The 14,370-nt window shown below is 49.4% G+C and overlaps 1 protein-coding gene across 7 annotated transcripts in view; it reads left to right on the top strand.

The window, feature by feature from the left end:
• Positions 1-3,200: 3,200 nt before the first annotated feature.
• Positions 3,201-14,370, top strand: part of Sptbn2 (spectrin beta, non-erythrocytic 2) — a 40,222-nt gene continuing 29,052 nt past the window's right edge. For 2 of the 7 annotated variants that reach the window (XM_023564411.2, XM_023564409.2), the window contains exon 1: positions 11,095-11,289. In XM_023564411.2, coding sequence (XP_023420179.1) covers positions 11,097-11,289 — 193 coding nt within the window. In that variant the 5' untranslated portion in view covers positions 11,095-11,096. Of the gene's footprint in view, positions 3,695-4,244; positions 4,379-7,659; positions 7,931-11,094; positions 11,290-13,432; positions 13,794-14,370 lie in introns of those variants that run through there. The other 5 variants (XM_013150798.3, XM_013150800.3, XM_063227580.1 and 2 more) reach the window with 5 other exon arrangements.

Genomic DNA, 14,370 nt, shown 5'->3' with positions numbered 1-14,370 from the left:
GAAATCCATATCTATATGCATTTGACCACTCATCGTATCCATTTGATTGGTTCAAAGATACATCAAATTCAGATTCCAAAACCAACAGTCTCCCCACCCAAACCTAATCACACTGCAGTATTCATTATCTGAATGAATGGCACCTCCATTCTTCCAGTTCCACAATCCACTCCCATATATACTTTATGCCACTTCTTAATTTTTCCTTCCTATGCGCTTCTGTCTCGCAAGCACCTAAGTCCCAGCTACCAACTTCTGTCTCACCTGAACTTCACTGGTAGCCTCCTCATTGCTTCCTTGCTTCCATCTGTAAAGCCCCTTCATCAAGTCCTCACAGGCAGCTACAGTAACCTTTTCAAAACACAAAACCAACCATTTCATTTCCTTGCTTTAATCTTTTAATGGTCTCTCTGGGCAAAAATATAAAGGGCTGCATGATCTAGCACTCCAGCTACGATTCACTGCATATTCTTTCTTAGCCTTTGTTTTTTCTTTGCATGGGCCCTTCATTTCTTACATGTGCTATCCTTCCTGCAGCATCAGGCCTGGTATCCACATATTCTGTGGCTAATATTATGGATTCAAGTGTCAGATTGGGTTAAAATTTTAGCTCTACACACGTGTAATGTAGTTCAGCGTTTGCCAAATATGCACAAGGCCCTGGGTTCAGTACTCAGTGTGTGCACACGCACATACAAAATCTAACTCTACCCTTCCCACGTTTAATGGCATTGGGTTGTATTCAATCTATGTCATGATGTCCTAACTAGTGAAACAGGCTTAGTACCTGCCTCTCCCAAGTTGTAAGAATTAAATAAAGTGGTAAGTGCAAAGTGCTAAAAATATAGTCCCAAATTAATGTTAGTAACTGATATTATTATTCCTCATTCTCTGGTTAATGCTTCTCATAGTTTCAGAACTCAACTCCAATGATCAGGAGAAAGTTTCCCTCCTTACTCCCTAACCAAGGTGAAATTATCTCATAGCACCCTGAACTTTTCATTCATAACACACATACTTTGTGATTATACAGCTAAGAGGGTTATTTTATTAATGTTGTGACCTCTGCCAGAGCATCCTTCAAGAGGACAGAGACAGTGTTCATTATCCTCATCCTTATATCCTCAGATCCTGACAATGCCTGACACCAAATATCCCCAATGCCTGACACCTAATAATCCATATCATCTTTGAATGAATGGGCAAACAAGAAAAGTAGAGGTAATGAAAGCAAATGACTCAAGAAGACTGCAGACATGCAGGGCATCAGGGTTTCTTACTTTTTAAACTAGCACGTACTTAAGCATGTTGAAATAGTTTAAAGGGAAGGAGCCAGCAGGGAAAGTTCACCAGGAGTGAGGTTTGTGAGGTTGTGAGAGGGGATGAGACTTAGAATGGGAACCAGAAGCATCAGTCTCAGATAGAAGGAGGACATCCCTTTCACGATACAAAAGCAAGAGCTGAGAATTCACCTACAATCAGCATATTCGGTGGCAGCAGTCAAGACCTTTCCATGAATCTTGGTATTTTAAGCAGCAAATCTGGATTCTCTGAGCAGTTCGGCATACTTGGTGGAAAGCATTTTCTTCATTTTTGCAACTCACACAAAAGGGAAGCAGACATTTTCTTCATCATTGATGATACTGACTGATTCACTACAGAGCAAAATAACAAGTTTCCAAAGCAACCCAGTGGCAGAGCCAAAATAAGCTATCTCAGTATTCTCTTTATTGAGCAGGCTTTCTTTCCAAATTGGGAAACAGTATGATAAAGTAATTTTTTTTAATACCTGACACTCATCGAGTACTTACTATGGACCAGAAACTATTTAGTATTATCCCAGCAATAACTTCTTTGATCCCCATATTTTATGGGTGAAGAAACTGAATCCCAGGAAGGGGATATGTGTCCAAGGTCACACAATGAGTAAGTGGCAAAACTATGTTGTAAATCCGCAAAGCCTGACTCCAGCATGCTTTTACTCACTCTGGTGTACTCCCTTTCTGAACATATTAGGAATCAGAGGACTGTGATGAACTAATCCTGTGAACTTAGGTATCTTGGGTATCAGCTTGTTCATCAATAAAATGAGGAGCAAATTAGAATGCTAAGTCTACAAGGCTTTTTGAAGGGTTATGAAAGACTGAAAGTGGGAAATGACCCTACAAAAGCTATTATTATGCTAATAATAAGACCTATTATCCTTGACTTCTAACTGGGTCACAGTTTAATAGGCTGTAGGTGAGACCCCGGTGTTCCCCAAGCCAGAATGGCAGCAGCAATGTGGAAGTTCCATTTCCTTTTACAGGTCAGCCAATTGTCACCCCATCAACTTTTATGTCCCTAACAGTCTCCTTAATGCTTCGTATGCACACCTTGGCTTTCTTCTTCCTAAATCTTCCAACACATATTCACTCTTACTTCTGAGGACAGTGCCAGTTTATGCCATTGGTTTTTTAGTTCACTACCTGAAAGACCAAGTGACAGTTAAAAAAAATCATAAATAGCCTGAATTACATCTGAGTAAAGTGTACCCCAGAAAACTGAGTTCCAGTTTAGTGGCAGAATCACTTCAGGATATTCTTTTAGTACCAGTCCACTTCCAACACATTTTATAGATTAGGAAAACCAAGGCTAACTGGTTAATGATGCAGCTAGTTAAGGGTGATAGCAGCATATTGTACCTTGAAAATATTTCAAGCGCATTTAACGCAAGTTTCACTTTGTCAAAATCATACCTGCAAAGTAGTTCAGTTGTTTTTACTTGTAACAGTATGCCCCCCTTTTCAGAAAGAAATAAAATCCTAAAATTCATTCACTCGTGAGGTCATTATAAATCCTTAAATCCTGCTGGTGATATACTTGTGAGCACCTATAATCTTACCTCCTCTTGAGACTGGGGCAGTCGGAGGCCAACTTGAGAACACAGAGAACCTCCCCACCATCTCAAGACAAAACAAACTCAAAAAGAAGAAACCTTGAGCCCAATAATTCACTAAAAGCCCATTCTTTGAGTTGCCCTTATTTGGTTATTTCAGGCATTTCCCAGGAAGAAATGAGCCACCTCTTACTGAGGTAGGACACAACCTACTGGCTCTGTACAAAGCCCACCCTGTTAATTACCAGTTCATCTCTGAGCTTAGTTTAGTTTTCTAGCCTGGGAGAACAGTACCTACTTCAGAGCTGGAGAGGGGGTGGGAGTGTCACATGACATCATGCACTTCTTAGCACCCACCACTAGCACCCACCCTGTGCATGTGTTATCCTTTGGGCATAATTCTTTCCTCTCCTAAGCAGATAGCAGTTCACCTTGGTTAATGACCTTAGATCCTGGACCACTCGACCCCTAATAAACTAAGAAGAAACCCAGCCTCTGCCGGGCCTAGAAATGTCCACCCCCGCCCCCATTCCCCTTAAGACAGTGACTAGGCCAGAATTCTCCTGGTTGATAAATGAGAGGAGCTCAGGAGCTGCCGTGATGACTGTTCAGAGAATCTGATTTGTGAGAAGGCGAATCTCCACGAGCACCATGGAGATGCTTTTGGACAGCCGGCCAGCCTGCCTGCCTGAAGGAGGAAGAGAGAAGGGGGTTACGGCAGAGAGAAACGCTTAAGGGAGATGGCCTGGAGGTGCCCAAAGAAGAAAATCTGACAAGGGAAACAGAGGTCGAATCTCGGAAACCACCCCGCCGCCGGTGAGTATCATTCATTGAAAAGGAGGCTTGCGCGGCTCGGGGATACAGATTTGGTACCAATAGGTAATAGGGGCTGAGAAAGGTGTCCAAACTGCAGAGACCTCGGGCGCTAAGCTGTGGGGGATACGGGGTAGCCAAGTGGCCGAGGGGTGACGCGGGGGAGCGAGGACCGGAAGGCGCAGGTTAAGAAGGACACCCACACAGAGTGCGGTGGGGGTCGGGAGCCGGCAGCCGAGCTGCCGCCGTTTGCTCTGGGGAAGGTCAGCGACCCGGGCCGGAGAGCCTGGGGAGGACCGAAAGGGGCCGCGGTTGCCATGGCGCCGGGCGGGGAGGGGGTGACTCGGGCCCCGCCCCGAGCCCCGCGGGGCCGCGGGCTCCAGATGGTCCCGGGCCTCCCGCGGGAGCCGGCGGCCTGCGGCAGGGGGAGGCTATTGTCCTCCTTCCGCGGCGCCGCAGTCCCGCCGCTCGCGCCCGCGCACCGCCGCCACGCGCCCCGCTGCCCGCGGCCCCGCGCGCCCCCCGCGCGGCTCGCACCCCGTGACAGTGCCCGCCCGCCGCCCACCGTGCGCCCCGCGGCCGCACCGCCGCCCACCGACGCCGCCCGCCTCCACCGCTAGCGGCCGGGCTGCGGGCGCGGTGACGACCGGTGCGCCCCCGCCTGCCGTGCTCCCGCCTGCCACCCAGGTAGGTGCGGGCGCCCGGGCCCGCTTTGTCCGGGCCAGCGAGGCTGCGCGCTTTGTGCAACCGCGTGCGGACAGCGGGGTCGGGGTCGGATCCGGGAGCCCAGGTGGTAGGGTGCGCTCCTGGCCCTCCCTTCCCCGGAGTGCCAGGGACAGGATACAGTGTGTGCCAGCTACCCAGGTACCAGTGTGAGGGCTGTGGGGGTCGAGGCTTGGGGCACGCGGACCTTTCTGGATCGGAAAGAAGAGTCTGGAAGAGTTGGGGTTGACAGATGCGTTGATGGACCGGGCCGGATGGGCTCTGAGCGTGCATGACAGCGCCGGCTGTCTGCGTCGCTGAGGCTCCTCCAGCTCGCTGGCAGATGCCGGTCCCTGCACTGGGGCTGCGCTTGGCCGGCTCTGCCCAGAGTCTGCGAGCGCCTGGCTCCCATTCTCCACAGCCTGCTGGGGGCTTGTTGAGCCGCGTGGGCTCCTCCTTGCCTCTTTGGTAGCGAGCTCCATCCGCTCCTTTAGACTCCCTCGCAGTGCGTAGGAGAGAGGGACACAGTTGGCGGTGGTAATCATAGCTCTGACAGAGTGGAGAATGAAGCCCCAGGTGCTGGAAAGCATCGTGAAAGGTGTTTCAGAGGCCAGGACATTTAACTACCGCGCACGCATCTACCCAGCAAGGCCTCCTGGCTGACAGTTACACCTCCTGTTCCAGCCCATAACCATCAGCCACTCTGGTTCGGATTGACTTTACCCATTAACCTCATGACATTGCACGCTTGTCAATGCAGAGATGCAGGCTTGACCCTGTCCTAACCTGCTACATGCTGTGTTTGTGGGTTGTTTCTCAGCAGTCTGGTAGTTTCAAGCATGGTCAGGGTATCCACAAATCAGTTTTTTTCAAAGGTGAAGTGGCCAGAGTGAGTTCCAAGTAGGTATCTTAGTTTGAGGTTTGGGGCAAGCTATTGGCATATTCAGAAGAGCAAAGAATTTAAGAAAAAAGACCTAAAATGGAGCTTAGATTTGCTCCTTAGAAACACTGATGCAAGCCCAGAATTGAGGAAGGGAGGGGGGTAGGGAATGAAAATGAGCCTGAATAATTCTGTCCTAAGTGCAGGATTCTAAAAGAGAATTACCACACCACCACCACCCCCCCAGCCCTGTTCCTAAATTCCTCTGACAGAGTTCCTCAGGCTTATCAGGCACATGGCCTGGGGAAAGGGTTGGGCTTTGGGCTTTTTCCACTTTTCTCCTTTTCTCTGCCCTGGGAGCATCTTTTTCTTGACTTCTTCCAGCAGTCCTGGGTTTATTATCTGTGACTTCGTTTTTTTTTTTTTTTTTTTTTCCTCACTCTGCCAGTCTACTCATTTATACTTTGGAGTCAAATAAAATTTTTACTTTGCCAAAGTCCCCATCTCTTCTAATCTATTATTCATCCTGTTGTCATTTATTCATCCTTCCCTGGCTGATCCAGCCCTGTCCTCCTTCCATTGTGATTCGCTGTGTCAGGGCAACATCTCTCTTTCATTATCTGTAGAGCCTCCTTATCTTCATTTTCATGTCCCATCCCCTAGGACACTATAGGGGAGGTTATATTTGAGTTTAGCATGGGATAGGGCCTGACACCTACAGGCTACCCAGTATCCTACTCCTGAAACGCTTGTCTTCTCAGTCCTCTTAGCTCTTCCAACCAATCCGGGCTGTTTGTCATCTGTGGACACCAATGGCCCTCAAAGTGTGCTCCCCATACCCCAAATGGGTTAGAAATGTAAATTCCCAGATCCTATGCCAGAACTGCTGAACCAGAAACTCTGGGGTCAGAGCTCATAATCTTCCTTCCACTCCAGGTAATCATGAGTCATGCAAGCTTGAGAATTCCTGCACTATAGGGATTAACCTAAAGGTACTCCAGCTGAGGAGTAGATCTTTTGCAATGGCATCTTCATTCTTTCAGCTTTTATTCTTTCCTCCACCCTTAACAAAGACATTAATTCAATGGCCAAAAAATGATGCTCCTTTCATTCTGTGTCTCTTTATTGAATATCCATTGTGCCATGCCCAGCAACACAAAAAAGGAGTAAGCCCAGCCCTTGTCCTCAATGAGTTAAAAGTGACAGGGGCAGAGAGACACACAGGCAACTAACAATGTGATAAGTACAGTTCACTGCTTGCGAAACACTGTACAGAGCACAGAGCAATCATCAACTCTTTGTGAGGAAGGTAAAGAATCAGAAGCAAGACAGGATGAGAGGTGGAATTAGGGTACCAGACAGCCACTAGCCTGGGGATAGGATTTCTTGCTTTACATGCCAACTAAAATGGGACAAAGGGGGAGGGGCAGTGGGCCCTTGTGGACTGGCAGGAGGCTGAGCAGAGTCTGTCACCAGCGGTGCTTGTGTATAGGTTCCAGCAAGACCCCAAGCCCAAAAAAAAAAAAAAAAAAAAAAGACCCCAAGCCCACAGCTGGCAGGAGGTGACATTATTCTGGCACTAATGAAGTAAGATACTTGGGTCCAGTCTTCAGGTCAGGAGCTAAGAATAAGGGACTAGTGAAGCTGTAATCTGGATCAGCTGCTGTACTCGCATCCCATGGTTTTCAGAGTTCAGGAATCTCCAGAGAATAAAGTTGAGGACTCTCCATTGTAGGGAGACACAGAGATCATGAGGCTGGGGTACTCACTAACAGACTAAGGAAGTCTGAGCATGGAAACTTCAGGTCATAGGTGAGAAATTATCTACTCAGTAAAAAGTAACCAGAGCAGGAGATCTGGGTAGAAGAGACTCAAACATAAATCTATAGGAATCTGGAGATAGCAACTAGGGACATAGATGGAAAACATATTGTCTAAAGCCCAGGGGAAGAGGATGAAGTCATTGCAGAGGTGAAATGCATGGAAACCAAAACTTTCCTGGCACATAGATACGGCCATGGTGTAGAATACCAGAAGTTCTCACAAAATTTATAGAAATAAATCCCTTAAGGGGCTGGGGATTTAGCTCACTGGCATAAGCGCCTGTCTTGCAAGCAGGCAGTCGTGAGTTCGATTCCTGGTACCGATAAAAAGAAAAAAGACAAAATAAATAAATAAATTCCCTAGAATAGCAGCATGGTAGCCCTATGGGGATCTGTGACATAAGGACACAAGTGCCATCTTTTCCTTCTCTATCTCATAATATTTCTGGGAACTCAGATCACAAAGCACATATGTGCTTTCAGTAAAAGGAGCATTTAAATGTCAGAATTTTTATTTGGGGGAGGAAGAAGTTCTAACTCCAGGCTTTCTCCCCAAAATTTAGCATTCTACTGAAAGACCCTACCAGCCACATCTCCCTGGAAAATCTAGATTTCATGCCTGGACCCTTGTAGCTCCTTGGGAGGACCAAGTTGGATCCCTGAAAGGAGGCATGCTTGAGTTCTGTGCAGCCTGTATGAGACTTGGGGACACAGTTGTTTGGAGACCATGTCACAGTTGGCTTTTTAATTGTCTTCTGTTTGCGGAGTACAAAGACCCAAGACAGGGTTTGAAAACTTCAGAGACCTTCAAGAACCCACAGATGCCATTAATATGTGAGTAAGTCATGTTTGCATAGGAAACAAAAGGGAATGGTGGGATCTGCAGAGAAATGGAAAACACAGCCTCACCTAAAGAAATCCAAAATCAGTTATTTTAAAGCAGCTGTTGGCCAAACAACACACTCCTGGGGCTGGCTTTAGTAAGCTTGGGCTCCCTGGTAAAAGGAAAATGGTCATAGAAACTGGTGGTCAGGAGGCATAGGATGTGGGTGTTTTTGTGGAGAGGTTTGTGCAGGGATTGAGTGCCAGAAATGCCCTTCCCAGAGCTAAGCATGAGAGTGGCCCCTGATTCGGAAGCCTTAATCTGAAGGGTAGAGGGTAATGCAAACCTAAGGAGGACTACTCTCTCATTAGCCACGGTATTGAGCCACTAGTTTTAGATCATGCCTTGCCCACAGTGCTGTTTGCTCAGGGCAATTCAACTCTGCCCCAGAATTTATTTTTTTATAAATATTTACAGAAGTGGAGGGAGGTAATAGGAAAGGAGTCCTGGGACTGGTGGAAATCAGCGCTACTACAGGGAATGAAAAGCCCAAATCTAGGAACCTTAGACATCAGTTCCCTGATACCTCATTAATGTGACTCCAGGGAAATCTGTATATGGGGAAAGGGGAGGAGTGGACAACCCTGCCCTTCAAGCGGGTCAGGTTCAGCTTCATGGAACCAGTTAATAATAGAGGCCAACTTCTGCCTTTGTGCAGCTGTGGGAACACACCATTCTCCCCACTCAAGCCTCACCTCCATCCCTCCTTTCCCCAAACCACATGAGACATTCTCCTCACCTCCCTACTTCCCAGAACCAGAGACAACCAAGTTCACAGCCCTGGCCCCAAGGAAGTAGGATTGAAACATCTACAGATTCAAGAGATATTAGAAAAACCAGAAATGTAAAATCTGGGATTCTGAAGCATCCATGGTGCATACTTCCTGGCCTGCACCTTAGGCTACAATGGGTGCTGATCCTTCCGGGGCAATGATTAAAAATCAGAAGGAATTTTGTTTCAAAACCCAGAGTAAAGTTACAACCCTACCCCCATTTCTTTGAATGGTCACTCAGTGCTATTCTACACAAGAACTTTGGACGGGATGAGTTTTTTAAAAATCCCTAGCAGCTAATCTGAAGCTCATTTGTTAGCTCTGAGGACACAGTGTGTTTGCATAAGTGAAGTCCATAAATAGTCCTGGGAAGTACACATCGTACATACTTCCTGGCCTGCACTTTAGGCTGTAGTGGGTGCTGATCCTTCAGGGGCAGTGCTAAAGAGCTCCAAGGATGGTCAGGGAACATGTAAAATGCTTTCTATGCCAGAGGCAGTGATTAAAAATTAGAAGGAATTTTGCTTCAAAACCCTAGTGCTTCGGGGCATGGTGGCACATTCCTATAATCCTAGCATTTAGGAGGCTGAGGTAGGAGGATTGCCATGAGTTTGAAGTCAACCTGAGCTACATACTGAGTTCAAGGCTAGCCTGAACTACAAAGTGAGACCCTGTCTCAAAAAACAATAACAACAACAAAACTAGCGCTGAACTAAGTATGGTGGAACACGTCTATAATCCCAGCATTCAGGAAGCTGAGGCAGCAGGCAGTTTAGGGGTTTAGTGAAATCCTGTCTCAAGATACAAAAAACTAAAAGAGGGTGAGGATGTTGTAGCTCTGTGCGAAGGCTTGGGTTCAATCTCCAGTACTGAAACACACCAATAACAACAACCACCACCTAATGATGCCGGACCTGTAATCCTAGTTACTTGGGAGGTAGGGGAATCAAATTCTAAGCCAGCCTGGTCAATTTAGCTATTTACCATAACCCTGTCTCAAAACAAAAATAAATTAAAAAGGACTAGGTAGAGTGCCTCTCATTTTCATCATCAGTACAAGAAAAAAGAAAGAAGAGAGACAGGAAGGAAAGACGGAAGGTAGGAAGGAAGAGAGGGAGAGAAGAGAGAGGGAAAGCAGGAGGGAGGGAGGGAGGAAGAGACAAGCTATTGCAGCTCCTTCCTGCTTACTGCTTGACCCTGAACCAGTGAATTAACCCATGGCACAACTTTCTCATCTGTGAAATGGTGCTGACCATGGACCTGGTCCCAAAAGAGTGCTGTGAGGAGGTGCTGTGCATAAACAGCAGGGATGCACAGACAGCTGAGGTTTACCGAGCACCTATTCTCCGTGGCATGCTCAAAAGTGAAAAGGGACAGAACCATACTATGTCCTCCTTGGGACTCCTGGGCACATTGTCCACACTTGCCTATCTGTGCATTAGTCTTCCTGTAAGTCTGTCGTGGCTGTGTGTTAGCTGCAGAGCAGAATCTGGGTTTCTTTATCTTCATTTGCCTACGGGATATAACAGGCTCGGAACAGAAATGGGACCAGGGGATGAGATCACTCCAGTTTCTACTCATTATTGCCCGAAGGGGCCCACAGCTGCTGCCTACATCACCGTGGTGGTGGACCTGCTGCTGTTCTGAAGTATACAGAAGCCATCACCACTTTGAGTCTTTGGCTCTGCCCTGTTCCTTTCTGGCCTGGGCCCCTTGACGGCCTTCCTGGCCACCTTGTGCTCTTAGACACTAATGCTGTTCTCCTGCCACTCTCCCTCTGCATGCACCTGTCACGTTCCTGTCTCTCTGCTTCTCCGTAGAGGCTCCCTCTATCCCACTGGGACTGATTTCTGCTGAAAAAAAAAAAAATGCTTGAAAGTGGCACATGGCTGTAATCCCAGCTACTTGGAAGGCTGAGGCACAAGGATGATAAATTCAAGATCACCTGGGCAATTTAGGGAGACACTGCCTCAAAAATTAAGTGAGGGGGGAGCCAAGCACGGTGGCATACACCTCTAACCCCAGTACTCAGGAGGCTGAGGCAGGAGGATTGCCATAAGTTTGAAGCCAGCCTTGGACACTAGTGGGTTCAAGGCCAGCCTGAACTACACGGCAAAACCCAGCCTCAAGAAAAAATAATTAAGTGGGGGAAGCACTGAGAATATAATTCAGAGCTCCCCAGATTCAATCTCCACTATACTCCCCCAAAGAACACGCACAACAAAAACAAAAAACAATAAGCACCCGTTCTGGCCACAAGGACAGCAGAGCAGAGTTAGGACAGGAAGATAGAAAGCTATGGTGAGTGGCAAGCTTGGCAACCTGGAGGTGCCCTTCACCAGCCATGTCTCCTTGCAGGAGCAGGAAGCCACCCACCACCATGAGCAGCACTCTGTCACCCACAGACTTCGACAGCTTGGAGATCCAGGGCCAGTACAGTGACATCAACAACCGCTGGGACCTGCCTGACTCAGACTGGGACAATGACAGCAGCTCCGCCCGCCTCTTTGAGAGGTCCAGAATTAAGGCCCTGGCAGGTGAGGTCAGGGGTGGTGCTGGGAGACCAGGGCAGGTGGTTGCCACAGTCCTTTTCTTTTAGGGAAAGACAATTTTCTAAGCCACTGGACACAGGGAGAGGCCTAGAGCACCCTGAAAACCCTGGACATCCCCCCAACCCAGCCTTAAGAACAAACCTCATGCAATGCAGAACCTTCCCCAGTTTCCCTCCTCCCCACGCCTGGAGATACCAGCTATGCTGACCCCTGGAATCAGACAGCTTCCCTTCCCAGCCTGGGCCCTGAGTCATGCCCATTCATCCTTCTGCACTCTCGCTGTCACTTGTCCCCACCTACCTCCTCCCTCACCTTCATCCCCTCCCCATCTTCCTTTGATTTCCATGTCATCTCCCACACCTGTTCTCCCTCCCAGCCCATTCTCCTCTCTGCACCCTCCCACCCTGTGCCTTCCACCTGTCACCTATTCCTCCCAGTAGGTCATCTACCTGTTTCTGTTCCGCGAAGCAGGTTCTCTCTGCCAGAGGCTGGTGGCTGCCACCCATGCTCTGACTTCACTTTCCGCCCACCTCTGCCCCTGCCCTCCCCTGCGGCCAAGGGCTCTCCCCTTTGGCTGCTCTGCTCTAAGCACAAACAAACCCGTCCAACTGCCTCCCTGCATGCAGGGGGAGGCGTTGTCACGGCAACAAAAGAGTGGCTGCCACCTGACACCACCGGCGGCTGGTGTGGAGCTGAGTCACCCACATACCCCAAGGCCACCCACCCAGTGTGGCTTCCCTCCTCCATCCCACCCTCATCATTGCCACTGACGTGCCAGTAACCCAGCCCCATCATGTAAGAGATTTCTGTCCCACTGGAAAGGTAGTGGCCCCTAGGTCACACATTTTACACAGCAACAACTTGTACAAATACAGGTTCCCGAGCCCCTCCCTGGGTATAGGGAATTAGAATCTTTGGACATACGCTCAGAACTGATTAGTTTTTAAAAGCTCCCCACGTAATTCCCAGCCAGCCCAACATCAATCTGATACCCCAGATTGTGGCAGTAGCTTCTGGAGAACCTAAGTCATTTTTTTTCCTGGGCTTCCCAGTCCTTTTGGTTGGGTCGTCAGGATGGCTGGTGACATACTCTCATCAGTGCTTCTACAGCTATCAGAAGACAGAAGACCGTGGGATGTGGAGAATGTCACCTTTTTGAGAGAGTTTCCGGGGTTCCTTCCAGGTTTTAGATTTTGTATCCTTTAGAACTGTTAAGCTATCTGCACACAGCCTGCACCACCCAGCCCTGTCACTGTGTCTGTGCACAGGACACATGCCAACCAGTCTTGTCATGGTCTTCTGTGTGATATGCGCCACCCTGCACTGTTGCTGTGCCTGTACTCATGCCACATGCCACCCAATACTGTCACAACATCTCTGCACACAAGACCTGTGCCACCCAGGACTGTTGTGTGTCTGTGCACACACGTGTGCCTCTTGGGGCTCTTGTGAGGTGTTTGTCTGCACCACTAAGCATCTGCGTATGAGCTTTGCCTGGCAAATAAATACTAAATGAATCAAGATGCGGGAGGAGGAAGTGCACGTGACAAAAGCCGAAGCCCAGGGAGAGGCAGGAGGAGAATCTGGTGGACCTGAGCAGCAGTGGGATGGACCTGAGGGCAGGGGTGCCGGCAGGGAAGGGGCTGGCCCCAGCAGTGATGCTAACAAGTGGAGAGGAAGTAACAATACCTACTCCCCAGACAAAACAACAAAAGTAAAAACCTTGCCCAGCGCTTAGCTGCGCCTGTTCCAGGATCATCTCGTTTCCAGGTTTCTCTTTCTTTGCCCTCTGAGTCCAGATCAAAGCTTGTGTCCTGGAGCGGGACTGCCCAGAGTCGCCTAGAGAGGGGCCTCTTTGCCAGTACGCAGGCCTTCAGGAAGGAGTTGGCTTTGGGGGCTCGTTTTGTGGGTCTCCAGTAGGCTTGGGCAACCTGGGACCTGATGGGCAGGTCTCCCGGGGCTGGCAGTTCCCTCCTCCGCCCCCACAGGGCCTGGCCCTGCCCCAGCCCGGCTCCGCCTCCTGAGCCTCCCGCCCCTCCCCCGCCACTGTCCGACCTGTTTGTCTGGAGCTGCCTCCTCTCTCGCCGGGGATAGGTGTGCTCCTGTTCACTTGTTCCGGGAGCTCAGACATCCTATAACTTTTTTTCCCACTCCTTGAAACCCAGCATCCTTGAATTCCAGCACCGGGCAAGACTGCAGTCTCTTGGGACCCTTAGCACAGGCTCTGGGGAGGGACAGACACTTGCTGCCCTGCCTGGCTCCGGGGAGCATGGGCTGTGGGCCTTGGGCTGTGTAGGAGACAGCAGGCACCATGAGTGGGAACGGAGTGGGCAGGGTGCATGGGAACGGCCTGAATGGGGCCAGTGAGTTTTACTATGAGGCGGTGGAAGGATCTCAGAACCCTGGGGGCCTCCTGCTCTCGCCGGCTGCCTTCATCAACCCTGCGCAGTATGCCAGCGTGCTGGAGGGACGCTTCAAACAGCTTCAAGGTGAGTCCCCAGCCAGGGGAACCCGAAGTGCCTGCAGAGGGGCCTCACCAGGAGGGGCTGCCAGGGCCCAGAAGCCAGAATTGAACGCTCTCTGTGACCCAGAGCTTTGTGAGATTTGTGTTGTGAGACACTGTGATGGGGACTTCCAGGGAATTGTTACAAGTGGCCGGAAAATGTAGGGATGTGGTTGGAATCCGGAAAGGTTTGGATTCACAGTTGGGGACACTGAGAGAGGGTGTGACCTTGAGGTAACCCGCTGGGTACAAAGGTCATGAGGATGTTGGGATCTTGTGGGCCCACGGCAGCTCCTAGCAGCCTCATCCGTGGCTCGCTGTGGGGTTTAACAGTGCTCATCTGGTGAGGGGAGACCAAGTCAGGGGCCAGGAGCTGCGACCCAAGTGTGTCTCTTTCCTTGGGCTTCTCACTGGGTGTCTGCAGGTGTGTGAGGGGGCGTGTGTGGAAAATAAGGACAACATGCAAAGGAGAAGTCTGAGCGCACAGGTCAGATACACGTCTGAACAGGCGTGTCCCTCCTGCTATGAATATTTAAATATATTTCGGGCAGTCACTGAGTTTC

The sequence above is a fragment of the Cavia porcellus genome, unplaced genomic scaffold (genome assembly GCF_034190915.1).
Source record: "Cavia porcellus strain 051 isolate PalLab524CR breed Dunkin Hartley unplaced genomic scaffold, mCavPor4.1 scaffold_17, whole genome shotgun sequence".
NCBI classification, from domain to species: Eukaryota; Metazoa; Chordata; class Mammalia; order Rodentia; family Caviidae; genus Cavia; species Cavia porcellus.
Note: the sequence above shows the minus strand (reverse complement) of the source record. Positions and strands in the feature narration are given on the sequence as shown.